Source organism: Erythrolamprus reginae, chromosome 3 (genome assembly GCF_031021105.1).
Source record: "Erythrolamprus reginae isolate rEryReg1 chromosome 3, rEryReg1.hap1, whole genome shotgun sequence".
Lineage (NCBI taxonomy): Eukaryota > Metazoa > Chordata > Lepidosauria > Squamata > Dipsadidae > Erythrolamprus > Erythrolamprus reginae.
The window spans coordinates 98,029,027-98,050,055 of NC_091952.1; the positions used below are offsets into that span (position 1 = coordinate 98,029,027).

The 21,029-nt window shown below is 36.3% G+C and overlaps 1 protein-coding gene across 2 annotated transcripts in view; it reads left to right on the top strand.

Moving 5' to 3' along the window:
• XPR1 (xenotropic and polytropic retrovirus receptor 1) overlaps positions 1-21,029 on the top strand; it is a 112,100-nt gene that overhangs the window by 42,325 nt on the left and 48,746 nt on the right. For both annotated transcript variants that reach the window (XM_070746277.1, XM_070746278.1), the window contains exons 3-7: positions 9,799-9,900; positions 12,024-12,247; positions 14,818-14,967; positions 17,291-17,374; positions 18,181-18,262. In XM_070746277.1, the coding sequence (XP_070602378.1) occupies positions 9,799-9,900; positions 12,024-12,247; positions 14,818-14,967; positions 17,291-17,374; positions 18,181-18,262 (642 nt within the window). The remainder of the gene's footprint in view (positions 1-9,798; positions 9,901-12,023; positions 12,248-14,817; positions 14,968-17,290; positions 17,375-18,180; positions 18,263-21,029) is intronic.

The following is a 21,029-nucleotide window of genomic DNA, read 5'->3' on the forward strand; positions in this document are numbered from 1 at the left end:
CCTGAACTTCTGCCGAACTTCCGGGTTTGTCATTTGGAGAACGCTGAGAAGCGCCGGGCTGTTTCAAAAGGTGACAGCCGGGCGGCGGCATTTTTTTGCATTTTTTTTCTTTCACGCATTAATTCATTTTACACTGTTTCCCATGGGAAACAATGTTTCGTCTTATGAACTTTTCGCCTTATGAACCTCCCCCAGGAACCAATTAGGTTCGTAAGACGAGGTATTACTGTATTTGATTGCATTTTCTCTCTTATTTTTACACTATTTGTTTAAATACAGTAAATCAGCTCACAATATTTTCAGTTATATTGTCAGAATAAGTTCAGTTCTTTCTGATGAAACTTTACCTTTTCCTATCCTAGAGAGAATCACAGTCTAGTCAATTAGAGATGCAGAAAACTTCCTTTTCCAGTTAATTTTCCTTAAACTTCTCTGTAGCTTGAAGACAGTTTTATACACCTATAATTATTAGAGATTTGGGATAAAATTGCTTTTACTTTGGTTGTGAATAACTACAGTGTTCCCTCAATTTTTTGCGGGGGATGCGTTCTGAGACCGCCCGCGAAAGTTGAATTTCCGCGAAGTGGAGATGCGGAAGTAAATACACTATTTTTGGCTATGAACAGTATCACAAGCCTTCCCTTAAGACTTTAAACCCCTAAATTACAATATCCCATTCCCTTAGCAACCATTTAGATTATTACTCGCCATGTTTATTTATTAAAGTTTAGTAAAAAAAATTATTAAAGGCGGATGAAAGTTTGGCGATGACATATGACATCATCAGGCAGGAAAAACCGTGGTATAGGGGGAAAAACCGTGAAGTATTTTTTAATTAATATTTTTGAAAAACCATGGTAAAGACTTTTCGTGAAGTTCGAACCCGCGAAAATCAAGGGAACACTGTACTGTATACTGAAAATTGAACAGGCATAACAATATTTGGCTAACTATTATATGTATGTTAAATATTATATACATTTGACTATTGTTCATGAAAATATGAATAGTGGAATAAAAGGCTTAGTCCAGGGGTCTACAACTTTAAACACTCAAAGAGCCATTTGGACTAGTTTCCCATAGAAAAGAAAAAGGTGTTCCATCCTGGCTAAACTAATATTTTTGCAAATATATTGAAGTTAGTTGCTGTGTACAACCTACTTTTGTATTTGTAACAATATGACTCGACATAATGACTCTTCAAAACATTTTTTTTCTTAGCTGTGGAATGAACTTTTCAAATTAATACAAGGCAAAGCATTCATGAGATTTCAGTTAAGAATCTACATATTGTAACCTTTAACTAGTTTAGCAAACTGTCTCGTAAACCAGTCAGTTCCTCTTCAGTGTGACACATAGAACATATCCATAGCAGAGTTCTGCAAAGCCTTTCCAAAGGTCTATTTGCGTACCATGTTGAGACAAACGAATTATCCCTCCTCAGAATATCAAACAGCCATATTCTGTAGGCAGAGGATGTCTGTGGGAAGAAGGGCTTTTTGACCGATATTGGCTGCTTTCTGGGTTGACATTTGAGTTTGTTGAAAGTGGATTCATGAGCCTGCCCATTCTTGCCACCCCTTCACTTGTTCCCCAAACACTGCTACTGCTACCACTCAGTGCTCTGCTTTCTTTTCCCTTGGTAACCGCATATATGTTATGCTTATCCTATGACAACTTTCTATGTAATGTCAAGGGGGTTAGATTGAATTGCTATCAAAATAAATTTGATGAATGAGAAACATTTAGAGAAGCTTGGTTGAACTGTCACTATCTTGGTTTGCTTACTAAGATTAGGGAACAGTTCAGGCCTCTGATATCTACTACTACAGTTCCTCGTGGTATTTCTTTATTACTTTCAAATCCTTTATCCTTTTTAAGAAACATCATGAAGCCATCCTATTAGTCGGATTCAAGCCCTCCAGTGTTTCTCCAGTGCCCACTAACACTGCATTGAGTGCCTGCATTGAGGATTTCTTTCTTTCCCTTTTTGATATAGCCAAAGTAAGGAATAGGGTTAGGGTTCAAGCAAAAATAGTAGTAAGAAGAGGGCTGCTCAGTGGCTGGTGTCAGATGAGTTTTCTTTTGATCAAATTATATATACTGTTGTGGTTAGCTCTTGCCCAGCTCGTGCCCCAAGGACTGTGGATTTGGGGGAGACATCCACATGCTGCAGGCCTGTTTGGCTCCCGGTGGAATCTGCCGATGAAGGCTCCTCTGACCAAGAAGATATGAGTGACAGGGAGGAGGAGAGTGTGGCAGACAGATCAAAAGGAGATCAATTATCTAGCTCCTCCTTGGATTCAGAACAAGAGTTAATGATACAGCCACGCATGAGGAGAGTGATGCATAGGCAACAACAACTGAGAGATTATTATCAAAGAAAACGTGGCCACCTGTGGTTGGGTGGGGCTGTGGTAATTAGTGAGGCTGCTATAAATAGCAGCCTGTGGGTTTGGCCATTGTGGAGGATTATCTGATCATTGTGTTTCGTGACTGCTTTACTGACTTTGACTTTTTGTGTGCTGATTTTTCCCCGCTTTGAAACTAAACCAGAGCAAAGTGTGTTTCACTTTGTGAAAGAAGGACTGTGAATTGCCTCACAGCTGCAAGCTAAGTATCACAGAACTGATAAATATATATAAATAAAACTTTTCCCTCTATCAAATCCTGTACCTGTTAACACAAGGCAGCATTTTAGGCCCATACTCTTTATACTTTACATAAATGATCTTTGCGATCATATTAAAAGCAACTGTGTTGTCTTCACTGATGCCATAAAACTATTCAACACCACTGCCAATGCTGCTACCCTTCAAAAAAACCCAAAACCTTGACTATGTGTCAGAATGATTTTTAAAAGTGGCAACTTCAAATCTCAACCAATAAATGCTCTGACTTGCACATTGCAAAATAAATAAATAAATCAAAACATAAAATATAGGTTGGATGGACACAACCTTGTAGATGACCCTCACTCTGTTAAGGACCTTGAAGTACTCATCTCTAATGATCTAAGTGCCAGAGCCCACTGTAACAACGTTGCCGAAAAGTCATTAGGAGTAGTTAACCTAATGTTTTTTAGCTTCTTCTCTGGTAATATTGTACTTCTAACTAGTGCATACAAAACATTTGCCAGACCAATTCTCAAGTAAACCTCATCTGTCTGGAACCCACACTACATATCGGATATTAATACAATTGAGAATGTCCAGAGATATTTCATGAAAAGAGTCCTCCACTCCTCTGTTTACAACAGAATATCTTATGCAACTAGACCTTAGACAATTTAGAACTACCGGTATGTCATCCTCAGTCTGATCTAAGTGTAGCACACGACATTATCTGCTACAATGTCCTACCTGTCAATGACTACTTTAGTTTCAACTGCAACAATACACAAGTACACAATAGATACAAACTTAAGGTAAACTGCTTCAACAACTTCAGCAACAGAGTGGTCAGTGCCCAGAATGTATTATCGGACTGTGGTTTCCCCCCCAAAAAACTCCAAAACTGTAAACTTAGATTAGCTAATGTTGACCCCCACCCCATTCCTAAGAGGTCTGTAGGTGGTGTGCATAAGCACATCAGTGTGCCTACCGTCCCTGTCCTAATGTCCCCATGTATTCATAATCATATCATATATTCACAATTATGTTTACTGTATACTTTTTCTGTAATCTTTAATATGCTTGACAAATAAATTTAATGAATGATTCTGGCTTCTTGCCAGTTGTACCATTGGAGCAGATGCAGTGGCCATTTCAGAGATATGTGGAAAGTGAGGTTTCACATTCAAATTAAATGGAAGCTTGAAGATTATATCAGTAGACATATATACAAGAACATTGCCAGGGAGAAAGGGCTCAGAATCTCTTTAGAAATGGTGTTTCTTAATATATCCCAATATATTATGTGAATTCCATTGATTTAGTGATCTATGATCTATTCAAGTACAGTATAACCGTCTGAAATATTACCTCATGACAGATCACATGCCATGCCACTTTATCTCTTATACACATGCCTGACTTATGTGCCTTGATCTATGTGTTTATGCATTTTTATAGCTCCATGGAGCCTTCGTTTAAAAATGTTAGAATTCTTTTAGAATTAATTGGGTCATAACATGGTTGGAGCTATAATTCAGGACATGCTGGAACACCAGATGGTTCTGTTTTTAAAAGTGACTTATTCTTTCTATGTTGATGTCCAATTTTGCCTTGCTTTGTCCTTTAAGATGTGCCTCTTTGATAAGGCCATTATACTAAAATGCTGGAGAATCTGGAGGACCCACCCTTTAAAAAATTATATGCAAGTTCCTGTTTAATTCTTTGTTATAAATTTGCACAAGTATTAAAAACAAATGGATAGATTTTGTTGGCCAATTAACTAGGAGTCTCCTCCAAAACGTAGGTTAGAAGAGATCAGCTTTACCAAGGATGATATTTTCCCAGATTTTTTGAGAACGGCAGTCTTTTGTCGTCTTTCAGAATTGGAAGATCCTTTAGATTTGCCAAGTTGCATTTCAGAGTTTAACTGAGAACCTGGAGCTGCAAGGGAGTTTGCTACTTGCTGTTTATTATTTTTATGCAGGTTTTTTTTTGTAAATAGCTGCAATAGTTTGGGAATTATCTGTTAAAAACATAGGGATCTGTCATTCAGATTTTATGAGAGACAGTTGTCCCCCATCCTGTTGGCCTTCTAAAAAGCAGTTAAGACGTGGCTTTTCCAGCAGGCCTGGGGTCATTGAGCTTGCGGTTGTAATTGACGAGATCCGGCCATGGAATGATATGTATAGATTTTAATTGCTTTAATGCTTACAATGTTTTTAACATTTTATTCTTTTGTTAAGCCACCCAGAATCCTTTGGGAGTTGGGTGACATATAAATTAGACAGACAGACAGACAAACAGACAGACAGACAGACAGACAGACAATCTGGAATGAATTGTAGTTAAGTGATGATATAGTTCGGTAGCTTTAGTTGGAAATCATAGATGACAAGTGAAACAAATTAGGAATCTAAATCATAAATGACTCAAAGGTGTCTTTTCAAAAAGCAAATATTTCATAAAAATTAAGTGGACATGTACTGTTTAAGGATAATTTGGTTGTTTTCTGTTTTATTTTGATTCTTTGGAGATTATTCCTGTATACCAGTTTTGTTACCTTTTATCAATTATTTGTTACCAACCAGTTCCTCCATCCTTTGAACAAAAGCTTTCATTTCCATAAATTCTTGAAGGACTACTTTCTTGCTTATAGGTAAATTAAAATTTGTATTTTTAGTTTTAAAATGACAGAAATTGCCCATATGTCTTCTTATTTTTGGTTTTCATTCTGTGAAACCATTTGTGGTGCTGCAAATACTAATGGATCTTTTAAAAAAGAATTATATACTATGCGTCTCTTTTTTTTCCATTAATGCTAATGCAGAAAAAAATAAAGTGGACACGTACTGTTTAAGGATAATTTTAAGATGGGTTAAAGTACTTCAGACAATGCAGAATATTATTTCAGGAACAACGTTAGAGATTATATATGTGGAAATTCTCTCATTTTCTGTTTGTTACTCAGCTTGTCTTGTGTGTGTGTGTGTGTGTGTGTGTGTGTGTGTGTGTGTGTGTGTGTGTAATTTAAGTTATCCATCAGCATTTCCCCAATCAGGGTGCCTATAGAAATTTCCTATGCTTCTCAGCAATCAGTATGGTGGCTATCAATTCTGACCTTTGAAATCCATTTTTTCTGGTTTGGGGAAAGCTGGTGTGAGTACTGACCTTTAGACCCTGAATGTTTTGAGACTAGCTTATCAGAAGGATTGCCTGCATCCATTAGAGTCAGCCCTGGCTTTATAATTAATACATGAGGTCCTGCCCTTTGGCCCATTGATAAAGAGAGATTTGCAAGACTGTTTTGTAGTCATTAGAGTGCCTTCTCCACTCAACATTAAAGAGCTGTTACTTTGAAAAATTTAGATATATATTTATCTATTTATTTCACAGTACTAATTGCTCTGATAAATTTTTATTGTAATCTTTTAAAGATGTGCATAATATGACATTAAAGTGATGATGTCTATTATGTTTCTTGATTAAGTGAAATACTGTGCATTTAATTAATTATTCCTTGAAATATTGTTTATTCATTCATTAAGCAGCAGCATTATAAACTATTTGTCTGGGAATAGGTTCCTTTAAATTCAGTAGAATGTAATGTACTCCTGATCATATTACATACATTTAAATTCCCCCAGTGGCAGATCCAGTTGCAATAAATCAGAGATCATGGTTTAGAGTTTTATTTTCAATTACAAGAGAGGAAAATTTGTATCTTGCTAGTTAAGATGCCCTAGTTAAATATTAAATAGTATAGTATCCATTTTATTAAAATGTTTAAGGCATTTCAATATAAATCAAGTTTATTTTTCATCTGTGAATAAGTTTTACATCCCTATTGCAAAAATTATATCAACTTAGCTTGACCACATCTTGTTTCCTGCTGTGTGAGATGCTTGCAGTAATAATTTGATCAGATTTGTGTAGTTTTAAAATTTTCCCAAGAAAATAAATTGTAAAACACATCCTAATCGGCTTAATCATAGCTTTAAAATGTAGATCTATATAAAATATCTATGGTTGTATTATGCATTGATGTAGCAATAGAAATGGAAATAACCCTGTATAATAAATACTTAAATGATAAAGGTTTTGTAAGTTTAAGCAACAAGATATGGTACTGTTCTAATTGCTTATTGAATCTGTTATAGTTTGCAATTGTATAACAGTAGAAAAACCCCTAAATAATTTGCAAGATAAAATTATAGGAATATGGAGATTTCTAGATTTGCTTTCGGCAACATCGGAAGCCGGGACTGCGAGCTCCATGGCTGGCTCCAAACACTTCATGTCCAGGGGTCCAGATTGGAACCTAAGCCCCATTGTAGAGGGGGCAAAGCGAAGAGGGACTACCGGGAAGGTAGAGGGGAGCCCCATCTCCCCTCCCTGAGCTGGAAAGCCCCTAATTGACAGCGTTGGAGCAGCAACAAAGCTGAAAGCAGACCAGAAAAACTAAGAATGAGCAGGAGGGTAAATGAATAATTTGTGATCTGAGAGAAAAAGGATTGTTGCTTTTTAAGGATAACCCCAAAATTATGAGGGGGAAGAAATGTGGAAGTCAAACATTAGCAGCAGGACAAGCACATTAAAAAGTTGAATAAAATGTTCAGGAACTGGGAGGAAAAAAGTTTTGTTTGAAAGTTTTAAAAGAAAATGTGGTTCTCGAAAGATACTTTGTTTTAAAGAAAAATATTGATATTTGAATTGAAAGTTGTCCTACCTTATCATAATTAAACTGATTATTACACAGCTTTCTATACACAGGATTTATAAATACAAAATAATGAAATTGAGAGTGCAGAATAATGAAGAGGAATAATATTGACTTGAAGCAGGAGCGTCATTTTAAAGAAAGAAAGAAAGAAGGGTGTAACCCTTGGATTTTTGGTTTTTGCTAGATAAATAAACCCGAGTAAACCAAAAAGAAGGAAGAGGTGGTAAAGCCCCCAGATTTTTCCTTTGAAATTTGGCTGGATTGTAAAAATGATAACAAGTGGAAATAAAGATATGGAATGGATTCATCAGGATATTAAGGACTCTGCAGTCTGCATTGGTTGCCTATCAGTTTCCGGTCACAATTCAAAGTGTTGGTTATGACCTATAAAGCCCTTCATGGCACCGGACCAGATTATCTCAAGGATCGCCTTCTGCTGTACGAATCCCAGCGACCAGTTAGGTCCCACAGAGTGGGTCTTCTCCGGGTCCCGTCAACTAAACAATGTCGCTTGGCGGGACCCAGGGGAAGAGCCTTCTCTGTGGCGTGAACCAACTCCCCCCAGAGATTAGAATTGTCCCCACCCTCCTTGACTTTCGTAAACTTCTTAAAACCCACCTCTGCCGCCAGGCATGGGGGAACTGAGATACTCCTTCCCCCTAGGCCTTTACAATTTTATGCATGGTATGTCTGTATGTATGTTTGGTTTTATAATAAGGGTTTTTAACTGCTTTAATATTGGATTGTTATATGCTGTTTTTATTACTGTTATTAGCTGCCCCGAGTCTACGGAGAGGGGCAGCATACAAATCCAATCAATCAATCAATCAATCAATCAAATAAATAAATAAGCAGAATATGGGAATGAAAGAAATACTTGAAGATATGTATTGTATAAAACTGAAACGAGAATATAAATAATAACTAGTGTAGACCAGATAAATGATGAAAATACGCAGGATTTGGGAAGAGTGGAAGAAACAGAGGAATCGGACAATAAACAAAAAAGAAAAAAATACAATAAGGGAATGATGGAAACATCGAATGGGAAAAAGGGATTAGAGCAGAAGGGGAAGATCTCAGATGATATGGAAAAGATATGGGAGAAAAAGAAAGCCAGAAAGGGAAAAGGCTAGAAAAGATGAAAGCAAAATAAAACAACATAGGGGGAGGGAGGAGAGAAAGATAGAGAGCATAGCAAAAAAATGGATTTAAGTGAAAGAAATGTGAGAGAAAGAAATATGTGGGAGACAGCGAAAAAAAAGAGGATTGAAAATATGGAACAGGGTAAAATAAAATATAAGGGATAAAAATAAGAATGTATATTCTAAATTAGTATATTAGAATTAAATGATCTGAATAATTGTTTATTGTGATAAGAAACAAAAATATTCTTGAATATAAGTTATGAATATAGAAGAGTTACAATGTGGGGAAAATAATTTGTATCAAATATGTGTGAATATTTTATAGAAATGAAGTTATGAAATAACACAAGAAAATACATGAAAAATGTAAATAGTAATTAGAAGATTGAAAATCGGTAACCTTTAAAATGTTTTGTGTGAGGTATAAGAGATAATTAATTTTGAATGATGGTTAGAAATGTGATAAAGGGATGGAATTAATTGTTAAGAGGATAAAATCATCCTGTATTAAAGAGTAAGAATCATATGGAAAAGATAAAAAGAAGTAAAGATTATTTTTTGATTATTGTTTAGAAAAGAAGTGAAGTAAAATATATTAATACTAGAAATGTATAACGTTGGAAAAGGCCATATCTTTGATTATTGGAATAGAGGAAAATAACAGAAAAAGGGGGAAAGAAAAGATAATTAAAATAGAGATAAAATAATAGGGGGGAAAGAATAAAAGATAGATATTAAGATGAAAAGAAATGTGAGAGAAGGGCTTGAAGGTTTTAGAAATAGAAGGATGATACTAGAATATGGATTAAAAATGAAATGATAAATGAATTATAATTATTAAGAAAAATATTGTTAAGACTATTGTATGGATATATGAAACTCAGAAAGCAAACACTCTACAACATGAGAGGTATAAAGATTAATAAATAAAATTTATTGGAGAGGGGGAGGAAAACAATGCTCACTACTACTATAACTGTAAATGGTTATCTCAGTTATAAACTGCAATTTGTTCCTCTATTGGCAGGTATTCAGGTCTCTATTATTAAAACAAATAAAGGAGAAAATTCTCCTACAATAATTCTTGATTTATAATGGGTCCTCTTAAATTATTGTAATTTAAAAAAACTAAAATGATTTTTTAATGATTTTTTTTTTACTATTTTGCAGATTCCAAGAAATGGCTTTCCTCCAGATAAATAGATATTAGTTGAAAAAACTAGTTTTTAGATATTAATTGAAAAAACTAAGATTAATATTAGAATGGATTTTAGGAATCTTTTTACAAATTCTATTTTTTTTTTAATTTTCCCAGTCACAGATGAAGATACTGTAAAGAGATATTTTGCCAAGTTTGAAGAAAAGTTTTTCCAAACTTGTGAGAAGGAGCTTGCTAAAATCAACACATTTTATTCAGGTAAGATATCTTTTGGTCCATCAGAGTCCTAAGAGGCAATTGCCATATCAAGGCTATCCCATGTTCTGCAATAATTCTTACCTTACCCTATTTAAGAAACTCCTTTTAATCTAATGTTAATCTAACTACATCAGACGTTCTGATATGTATACCTATATCTACTATGGGTTTTTTCTTATAAATATCTGTAATAGTTTAGGAATTATCTGTTAAGGAGATAAGGAACTATCATCCAGATTTTATGAAAAACAAGTGTCTTTGTCTGGAATGAATTGTATGTCAGATTTGTACATATATAGACTATTTGTAGTTACTGAATCTCTGGAAGGGCAGAAAAGACCAACAATGATGATTGGTGACTAGAAGCTAAAAGATATGAAAAACAGTTGCAGGAATTGGGTCTGTTTAGTCTAGTGAAAAGAAGGACTAGGTAACATGATAACAGTATTCCAATATTTGATGAACTGCCACAAAGAGGGAATCAAGAGAAGGCAAACAAGAAACAATGGGTGGAAACCAATCAAGAAGAGAAGCATCCTAGAACTAAAGAGAAATTTCCTAACAGTGACAACAATTAACCAATGAAATAGCTTGCCTTCAGAAGTTGTGGTTGCTCCATCACTAGAAGCTTTTAAGAAGATAGCCACTTGAGAATCTTCTGCTTGATCAGCTGGTTGGACTAGAGGTCTTCCAAAGTATCGCCTAATTCTGTTATCTGTTCATTCTGTTAAAAAAAATCTTTTTCTGGGAAAAAAGTCTAAGTGTATATAGCAGTTGGTAGGGTTTAATATAAAGAAATGCATATATATGTATTGAAGTGTTATATTTTACTATCAGGAAAATAAATTTCTTCTGTGAACTAGGCTTTGGATAATAATAGGTGAAAATGAAATTGTATTTTCTGAATCCTTTTCAAAGAGAAATGTAAAATAGTCACACTATAAGATGCACCCCCCCCCCCCCAAAGTGGGTGGAAATTCTGTGCGTCTTATAGAGCAAATACTGTAGCGGATTTGAGGGGGTTGGTTTGCCACTGCCTGTCACCGCTGCTGCCATTCACCCTCGCTGGGCAACGCTGGAGCCTTCATTACTGAGCAGCTGATTGGCAGTTGGATACTGCCAACCAGCTGTTCTAGGCGGTGGGTATCGTCACCACCAATCACTGCCACTGCCAATGGCACCACTATGACAGGGGTGGTGATTGGTGGGAAACAGTGATAGCAGCGGTGATAGGCAGCTGTGGGAATCCTTGCCGCCTAGAACAGTTAATCAGTATTCCAGGAGGCCGATACAACTTCCCATCGGCAATGAAGGCTTCAGCATTCCCTGGCTGCGGCAACAGCTCATCTCAGTTGACCGGTGGTGGGTGCAACAGAGCGGAGCCTTGACGAGCCACATGCTGGGGCTACAATAATATGCTGAAGCTGACTCGATTGTTTGCTATTTGCTGCAAACATGCTAGCCAGATGAATACCAGATTGATGCTGAGAGGCAGTGGCAGATTTTTTTTCTTGTTTTCCTCCTCTAAAACTAATGTGCATCACATGGTCCAGTGTATCTTACAGTGCAAAAAATACAGTACATTTTAATTACATCGTTTAAAGTTGTATCTTTACAAGATTCTTAACTGGACACACTTGCATTATTCATTAGGAATTAAATATTCCCACCCACATTGTAGTTAAATGAACTACACTCCCCCTCCCCCGGAATATCATCTTTTAGGGGGGGAAACCCACCAAATGACAACTGGGTTTTCTTTATTTTAGCATCCATGTGTGCTATAAAATACTGGCTGTTGATCTTCTTTGGGAAAAGAGCAACATGGCCTTTGTTATTTATGTTGAGCTTACTTAATACAATATATCCTATTGCTCTCCTATATCTCCTATACCTTTCTTCTATTCCTATATCTCTTCTTCTATTCTTTCATTGATATGTTCTATTACTATACCTTCTTTTCTATTATTTCTTAGATATATTTTACTATGAGTATCTCCTCTATAACCTTCATCATGTATTTTACTACGTGTATATAGATATATACCCACTAAAACCCTCATTGTGTATTGGACAAAATAAATAAAATAAATAAATAAGTATTCTGTATTTTCATTCCATAGAAAAACTGGCAGAAGCTCAGCGCAGATTTGCTACTCTACAGAATGAATTGCAATCAACTTTGGATGCACAAAAGGAAACCAGTGGTGTTACTACCCTGCGGCAACGTAAAATGCCAGTCTTCCATCTGTCTCATGAGGAACGTGTTCAGCATAGGAACATCAAAGACCTGAAACTGGCCTTCAGCGAGTTCTACCTCAGCCTCATCTTACTGCAAAATTATCAGGTATTGATCATATAATTAAAGGATATTTCCAGTGATTAAAGTGGGATTAATCTTGATTAGGGTGAGATTTGCAACCAGACTGCCTTTATTTGGTTCATCATATAGCTATTGGTTACGATTCAATTAGTGCAGATAATTATATGGTTTGTGTAATTTTATATAATATAAAGATTATATAATATTTATATATTTATATAATATGAAGATCTTGGGCCCAGAATTAATTTCCAAGTTACCATTTCACCCTTTAGATCAGTTCAGAAACATTTTCACTTTTCTGCTTTAAATTTACCTAATGACTAACAAAATCTTCTTGTTTCCCACCAACATTTGAAAAACTAGGTATTAGGCTAATTTTGCAGTTGCTATCTGGAGTAATACAAAACATGTCAAGGATAGATGCATCTCCTTGGCCACTGGATACCACATTCTGATATAGAATGTGATAACCTCTGCATTGACACCAAAACATTGAGCTGTGTTATAATGCATGTGAAAATTTTCTTCTTGTAGATAATGGAATATCTCTTCCCAACAATGTTACTTATGGTTCCTAGTGCATGGCAAAAATTTCTTTGAACTAAAAAGATTGGCTTGCTATCTGTAGACTATCACTTACAAAACTAGTTAATTTGTCCTTTATCCTCTTACACTACAGGTAATCCTTGATTTACAACAGTTCATTTAGTGGTGGTTTGAAGTTACAGCAGCACTGAAAAAAGTGTCTTATGACTGTTTTTCACAATTTACAACCATTGCAGCATCTCCATGGTCACATGATCAAAATTCAGATGCTTGACAACTGGTTCATATTTATGGCATTTGCAATGTCTTGTACTGTCCCAGGGTCATGTGATCATCTTTTATGACCCGACAAGCAAATTCAGTGGGGATTTAATTTAATTTAATTTAATTAATAATTTAATTTAATTTAATAATTTAATTTAATTTAATTTAATTTGATTTGATTCATTTAACAACTGTGTCAAGATAGGTCAAAATGAAACAAACGTTTCACTTAGCAACAAAATTTGGGGCTCAATTGTGGTCGTAAATCGAGGACTGCCTGTAGTTAGGTGCCACATCTTTATTTGACAAAAGGGACAGGGGGATAATCAGTGTCCAGATAAATACTCTGGGGGGAGAGGGAGAGAGACTTGAGGAGAAACTCTATCATCTTTTATCTCTGGTAAAATTCCATACCACATGGATTGTTTGGGAAGCAATTACCTTTTTTCATTTCTCTTCTCATTGAATTCCTACAGTTTAATATTCTTTATGATTAACTCCTTATCACTCAAAATATACATTTGGAATAGAAAGAATTCAACACTGTGATGTGGTATTAGACTTATCAAACATTTCATGTCGCTAAGATTTCTCAAAAGTATGTAATTATTCCCAGAGCAATCAAAGTTATTCAACCCAGAAATAAAATCCTAAGCCTGAAATTGTCACTTCCTATTTCCCCCCCCATTTAGGCTTGTGAACCAGGTATAGCTCTCCTGGGAGATTGCTGGGTTTCTTCAAGAGAGAATAATTAAAATTTCTTATTAAAGATAATATATATCATTAATATATTAATTTTCTCTTCGCATCTCCAAATTGTTTCCTTGCTTTTCTATCCTACTGAGCTCCATTATAAAATCACTCCAGGCATGATTTAATTGAAAATAATTTCAGTAGAGCTTCTGTAACTCTTCCCATAGGCACCATATTTTGGTTCTGTTCTGTTCTTTGTTTTGTTTCAGATTTGGAAATGAAATTACCAACTGGCCTAACTAAATGAGATCATTTTCCAAATAATATTATCTTTTGGAGGTTCGGTTTTATAAGGAAGCCGTTTCCTCTTATTTTATATAATTTCCCCATTTTTTAAAATTTAGGTTGATTTTGAATACAGCATATGTTTTACTTTACTATAAAATTTTATTTCTGTAACAGGTTAGGTTTCTTTTTTAACTTATATATTATCCTATAATAATGATAAAGTGGTGTCGTTTTACTGTTTCTATGTATAATGCTACAAACTATTGAGTTTTCCTTAAATTCAATTGCATTGTTTTTTTAAATTAAATAAATATAAATACACATTCATATACTCAATGTTATGCCAAGTGTTCAGCAGTCAGTGAATTGGGAATGTTGATTTGTTTGTAATTCTCCATTTTTGTCTGTATGAAGTATGGAGTTGCTATGATTGATTTCAATCAAGTTTATTCATTATTATGTATAAAACTGAAGAACAACAATGTGGATTACAAGCAGACTTAGGTCTAACATTTTTCTTTAAACATGCAATTTACAAAAGGTCACTCCTGTAGCAGCAATCTTTTATGAGGGAATATATGATTTTTCAAAGCTGGCTTTGTTAATAATTTGTTAATTTTAAAGAAAAAAGACTAGCTTTATTATAGATGGAAAAATGTAAAATATGTTTCTCCTTATGAAGAAAAGGATTTTATAGTTTTTTCCTCTAGGTGATTTATTTTCCTTCCCAATTCCCTGATATCAAACAAAAAGGCAGTATTCGCGTAAATAATGTGGTTCTATTTTTTCTTTATTTTTAGAATCTAAATTTCACAGGGTTCCGTAAGATTTTGAAGAAACATGATAAGATCCTGGAGACACCTCGAGGTGCTGATTGGAGAGTGGCTCATGTTGAAGTGGCTCCTTTCTATACTTGCAAGAAAATCAATCAGCTCATCTCTGAAACAGAGGTATAGTCTACTACGTAAGGGATGGTTCTAGAATCTCCTCTTCCAAAATGGCCCAGTATTGGTTCATGCTACATTGTTTCTAGAAATGAACTGCCTAGGGTACTACTGACTACTTTGGTTTCCATCTAGAAGTAACATCTCCCAGAAAACACTCAAATCAACCGATTCCAGTACAGTAATACCTTGTCTTATGAACCTAATTGGATCCCGGGGGAGGTTCGTAAGACGAAAAGTTCATAAGACGGAACATTGTTTCCCATAGGAAACAATGTAATATCAATTAATCCGTGCAACCAAAAAAAACCCCCACAAAAAAACGCCGCCGCCTGGCTGTCACCTTTTGAAACAGCCGGGGGGGGGGGGGCTTCCCAGCGTCCTCCTGAACCCGAACGCCAAACCCGAACTTCTGGGTTCGGCATTCGGGAGGCCGCCGAGAAGCCCCCCAGCTGTTTTAAAAGGCGACAGCCGGGCGGCGGGGCTTCTCGGCGGCCTCCCGAACGCTGAACCCGGAAGTTCGGGTTTGGCGTTCAGGTTCAGGAGGACGCTGGGAAGCCCCGCCGCCTGGCTGTCAGCTTTTAAAACAGCCAGGGGGCTTCCAAGGGGCCTCCCGAACCCGAAAATTTGCCAAACTTCCGGGTTCGGCGTTCGGGAGGCCGCCGAGAAGCCCCGCCACCTGGCTGTCGTCTTTTGAAACAGCCAGGGGGCTTCTCGGCGGCCTCCCGAGCGCCAAACCCGGAAGTTCGAGTTTGGCGTTCGGGTTCAGGAGGACGCTGAGAAGCCCCCCGGCTGTTTCAAAAAGCGACAGCTGGGCGGCGGGGCTTCTCAGCGGTGGCGGGTTCATAAGAAGGAAAAAGTTCGTAAGAAGAGGCAAAAAATTTCTGAACCCCGGGTTCGTATCTCGGTTTGTTCGTAAGACGAGGGGTTCTTATCATGAGGTACCACTGTATTTGGGAGCCAGATTGTTTCAGTGCTAATATGGCAGGTTTATAATTGTGTAGAAATTAAAATCCTACTAAGTCATTTTTTTTATACAAATAGTATTTGTATGCCAGTAGAAGTAGTGACAGACTTACAACCATTTGTTTTGTGAACATTCAGAGTTTTAGCACTGCTGAACGTGATCAAATTTCACAAGATCCCCATGGACAATTGGTGGGCCACTGTGTGACACAGAATGCTGGACTCGATGGGCTTTGGCCTGATTCAGCATGGATATTCTTATGTTCTTATGCTGTTAAATTTCAGGCATTTGGCACACTTACAACCACAGGGGCACTTCAATTTCCTTTAGTGCCTGCCTCTTCAATTGATATATTCTTGCCTTCCCCTGCAGTCTGCAGCCCTTGATCCCCTAGCTGAGTTTTGCCATCTTCTTGCCCATGCTGCTGATCAAACATACTAGGTCTGGCCTTTGAAAGGCAGCTGCTAGCTGCATGAGGGTTTCTAGGTAACTGCGTGGCAGTTTCCTAGTGATATCTGGAGAAGGTGTGGTCAGCAGCTGCCTCGCAAAGTGACAGACCAGGCATGCTTCATTGGCCGAAAAAGGTAGAAGATTGCAAACCTAAGCTAGGGCATGGAGTGCAAGGTAATGGGGGAGATTGTCAATGACTGAGACTGGGCTAGGATGGCTGCAGCTTCCCTGGGACAAAAGACCCTTAGTGCTATGCTGGTGGAACTGGGCTTTGTGCTTCTTGCCGACGCAGAGTCGGAGGAGCCAACAAAACCCTTTTGCATGACTGGGCTGAAGCTAGGTTTCATGCTGTACTATGGCCTGGTCTTCTTCCAGCCTCAGAGCTGCAGAACACCAAGAAGCCCCTTTAGACCACACCGTTGTAGCTGGGCATTGTGCTGCAGCACAGGGGCTTCTTGCAACCCCACAGTTGTAGTACACGCCAAAAAGCATTTGAACTCCAGTATGTGCTTTCCCCAGCATTCCTACATATGCATACATGCATGTAATCTGTACCCTCTATCCCTGGCCTCCTAAGCTTGCACCACACTGCAGAATCCACTCTCCAACTTGTGCGTGGCCTGTGCTAAACCTTTCAATGCCTCCTCTACCCTTTTGGCACCCCCCACATTCTACCTGGGACACACTCTGTTTTTCACCCTGTTAGATGGCTAGATCTGCCAGGTTTCTCATGGCTAGCAGTCAGGTGATATTGTGCTTTACAACCATATTCCTTAGTGATGGAAATTCCAATTCAAACTATGTTTGTATATCAAAGACCACCTGTATATTTTAAAATTGGGAGTTGAATTTTTAGTACTTATTTCATGTTTTTTTTTAAACTATGTTATAACTTTTTATTTTTTATTTTAGACAGTGGTAACCAATGAATTGGAAGATGGAGACCGACAGAAAGCCATGAAACGATTACGTGTCCCACCACTAGGGGCAGCACAGGTGATGGCAATAGAAGAAGTTCTTCACTATATTTCCTTGGATAAATGGACATTGTTTAAGAGTTGGCATCAAGTTCACATCTTGAATTATCTTTTGCTTTTTTTCTAATTTTCACTTTAAAAATCTTGGAAGTAGACAGCACATTAATATGTAATGGCAGAATAGAAATGATGCTAGAATAAAAAAGTTCATATGTATTTCCAATTAAGAATTGTTATTTTCCTCTGCTGTTTATTCCAATGAAAATTCATAGGCAAAGAACTCTGTAAAACAGCAAGAGTAACAAAAGGTTTCATATAGCTAAGTCATTCTTTGAGATTTTAGTCATTTGTTTGAAGCAAAATATTCCTTTAGTCCATGGATTTTTTTAAATGTCTGCTGAGGCCAATTGAGCCTCATTCCTTTTCCAACACTGCTTCCTTTTTCCAGTCAGCAGTGTCTTAATCATCTAACTGCCTCTTTGATTTCGATTAGACCCTGGCTTAGTCTTTTCAATAGTACCATTGACACAATCATGTCATGAGAGCTAAATAGTTTCTTGACATTATATCACTATCATACTTTATCATCACCAATACTTGGTATCAATTGCTGTATATAGCAGTGTCTGAATTTAAAAAAAAGTTCAGGTCTAAGATTAACATTCATTAATAAACACAGCAGGTAAAAGAATTCAGTTGGCAGAAAGGAATTCAATCATTGGTTTGCCTGCAAACTGATACATCAGTAAGTTTGATAATGCCAGTACAATCTTTTAAAATCTTAGACAGATATTTAAAATAAAAACTGTTCTGTTCTCTCTACAGCCTGCACCAGCATGGACTACTTTCAGGGTCGGGTTGTTCTGTGGAATATTCATTGTGCTAAATGTCACACTCATACTTTCAGGTCAGTTTTCAATAAGTAAATTTTACTTTGTTTTAGGATTGGGTGTGTGTGTGTGTGTGTGTGTGTGTATAGTTGTAACGTTAGGATGAGTTAAGTTGCTTCAAACATAGGATGAGTTAAGTCGCTTCAAAAACTAAATAAAGGTATCAAGCTCACAATAATATTTTGAATAACCTTTTCTCCAGTCAGAATTATTGACTCTGTAGAAACATTGAAACTGAGTTATATCATAATATTTGGCAGTTTTTAAAGCCTCAAATGTAAGCTAGCTTTAAGCCAGGAAATCTCAAAACTTGCAATGCTGTAACTTTTTAAAATGAATGTCACAACCCTCCCTGAATAAAGTGAATAATACTGTTGTTGGGATTAGGATTGCACAGAAAATAAATATAGAATGTAGTTTAAAAAATTAATTATTAAATAATAATATGTCAGTTTAAACCATCACAGAGCCTTATAAGTTTATAAATGTATAATAATGTATAATGTATAACAATATATAAAATCATAATTTTTCATATGAACTTTTTTTTGCATAATTCCGGAAATCTCTCGTTTATTTATTTGGTTTTGAAGACAGCTGTTCTTATTTACTATAGTTGGGAAGGAGGGGGGATAGTTATCCTTGCCTTAAAATCAGTTTTTCTTCAATATTCTTAAATGCTACAGCAAACAGCACTGGCAGATTAAAAGTTGCTTTTGGTGCTATTTCTCCTATGGCACCACAATAAAATAAGTCAGTACTCATTCTCCATTCCCATCGCCTCCCTTCATCTTGTCAGATGATTAGAGCTTTGCATAGAAATCTAGCACCCTCCAGGCATGATTATTTCACCTTTGAAAAGAAAACATAATGTGTTTTTAAAAATGCCCTCTGGAACTGCCACTGCTTTTGCATCTCACATTATTTTTGCATTAAACTGGCAAGCCTCCTAAGAAAGCAGTAGCAGAGGTAAAGAGGGCAGACACAAACAGAGAGAGAGATAGGTTTTAGGCAGGGCCTCCCCAAGCAGTGTGCAAGTTGCGTATTGCCAAACATGACAGGTGGGTGCCAGATGGATATTGTAGAAATTACATTAATGAAAAGAGGAGTGTGGTAGCAGATTAATTCAACTTCTACTCCCTGGAAACCACAATGTTGGAATGGAGGGGACAACAACAAAAGAATAATCCATATTCTTCTGCCCCTTCCTAGGTTTCTCACATAATTTGCAATACCTTTGCTGACATCATTAAAATGCAGCAAAAAAGGTGGAATGGTGGATAGGGCCTCCTGCACAGGCTATACAGCTCAGGCAATAGAGGATACAGGGTTCCTGAGGTGTGGAAGAACACTTTTTGCAGCAAGCTACCTCATAGGTTAAAAGAAGTCCTGGGTAAAGGATGCTGATAAAGGGATCAATATTGTGTATCTCTGCCATAAGGAAAAAAGAAAGAGTGTATCAGTATTTTTTTTCCTGTAGGGTAAGAAATTCCTATCCCTGTCAATCATATGTAGATTATTAAACTGAATTGCATAAAAAAAGAATCCCTTTCTCAAAAATGTGAGGGGTAAAGCTTTCTGATGCCATCGAATTGTGAAGTAACGGAATAGGTTTGCTCCTGGGTTTCAATGTTTATTTTATTTATTCATTCATTTGTCCAATACACAAATACATAGGAAGAAAAATAGACATGTAGTAATATATATAAGGGTAAAGTGAACTTAGGGGAGAGGATATATGAAAGAAAGAAAATATATATGATAAGTGAGAGAAAGGAAAGACAATTGGACAGGGGACGAAAGGCACACCAGTGCACTTATGTACGCCCCTTGAAACTGTTACTCCATATTACCACTGGATTGGGGACATGAACTTTACAAAGCCTGCTGATGCCGTTTTTAATGCAGTATATAATTTTTATCACTATTGTATAATTAAAAACTAATATTCAAAAAAGTAAAGAAATTGTATGTTCAGTATAGTTTTCCTAAAGTAATCATTCAGTTTTTCAAAAATCACATCTTCAATTTCCTCTCTGCAAATGGGCTTTTAAAATGTTTTTTTTTTAATTTATCTTTTCAAACTAGCATCGTTTGCTTATTTCAATTCTGGATGTCCTTAGAACCATCTGTGTGTTTGTATTCAATTGCTAATTTGAAAGTGGAAAAACACAAGTCTTTTGATGGCTGAGAGCATATTGTAGTATAAATGAGGGTTGCAATGTTGTAGCATAATCTCATTCCTAAACAGCTTTGTAAAATTTGGTTGTAAATAGTGCATTGGGAGTGCCCTTTGGATCAATCCAACATAATGGTACAGTAAACTCTCAATTCAACGGAATAATGGTGGAGTGTAATATTGATTAGGATCAATTGATGTTAAAACATGATTGATAATCTCCCCATATATAAAATGCATGTAATATATGTTATATATATAGACAATAAGTGCAAAGTTAGTGAATATTATCCACACTAATTTGACAAACAACAAGCTATTTAATTCCTTGGGGTAAAATTCATTGCCAAATTTTGTTTTTCTGTTTAAAATCTATGGGGCTAAGATTCACAAAATCAAGGCTACGGTCATAGGCATGTTATTAAAACAATACAAAACAAAATAACTAGTATTGAAATAAGTGGACATAATTTATCGAGATATCGGTTTTTCATATGGTTAAAGCAAATCCAGGAAATAACTACATATAGCTTTTTACAAAACTTAGTTATGAAACAATGGATTAAAATGTTGCTTCAGTAATGTGAATTTCCCTGAATCAGATC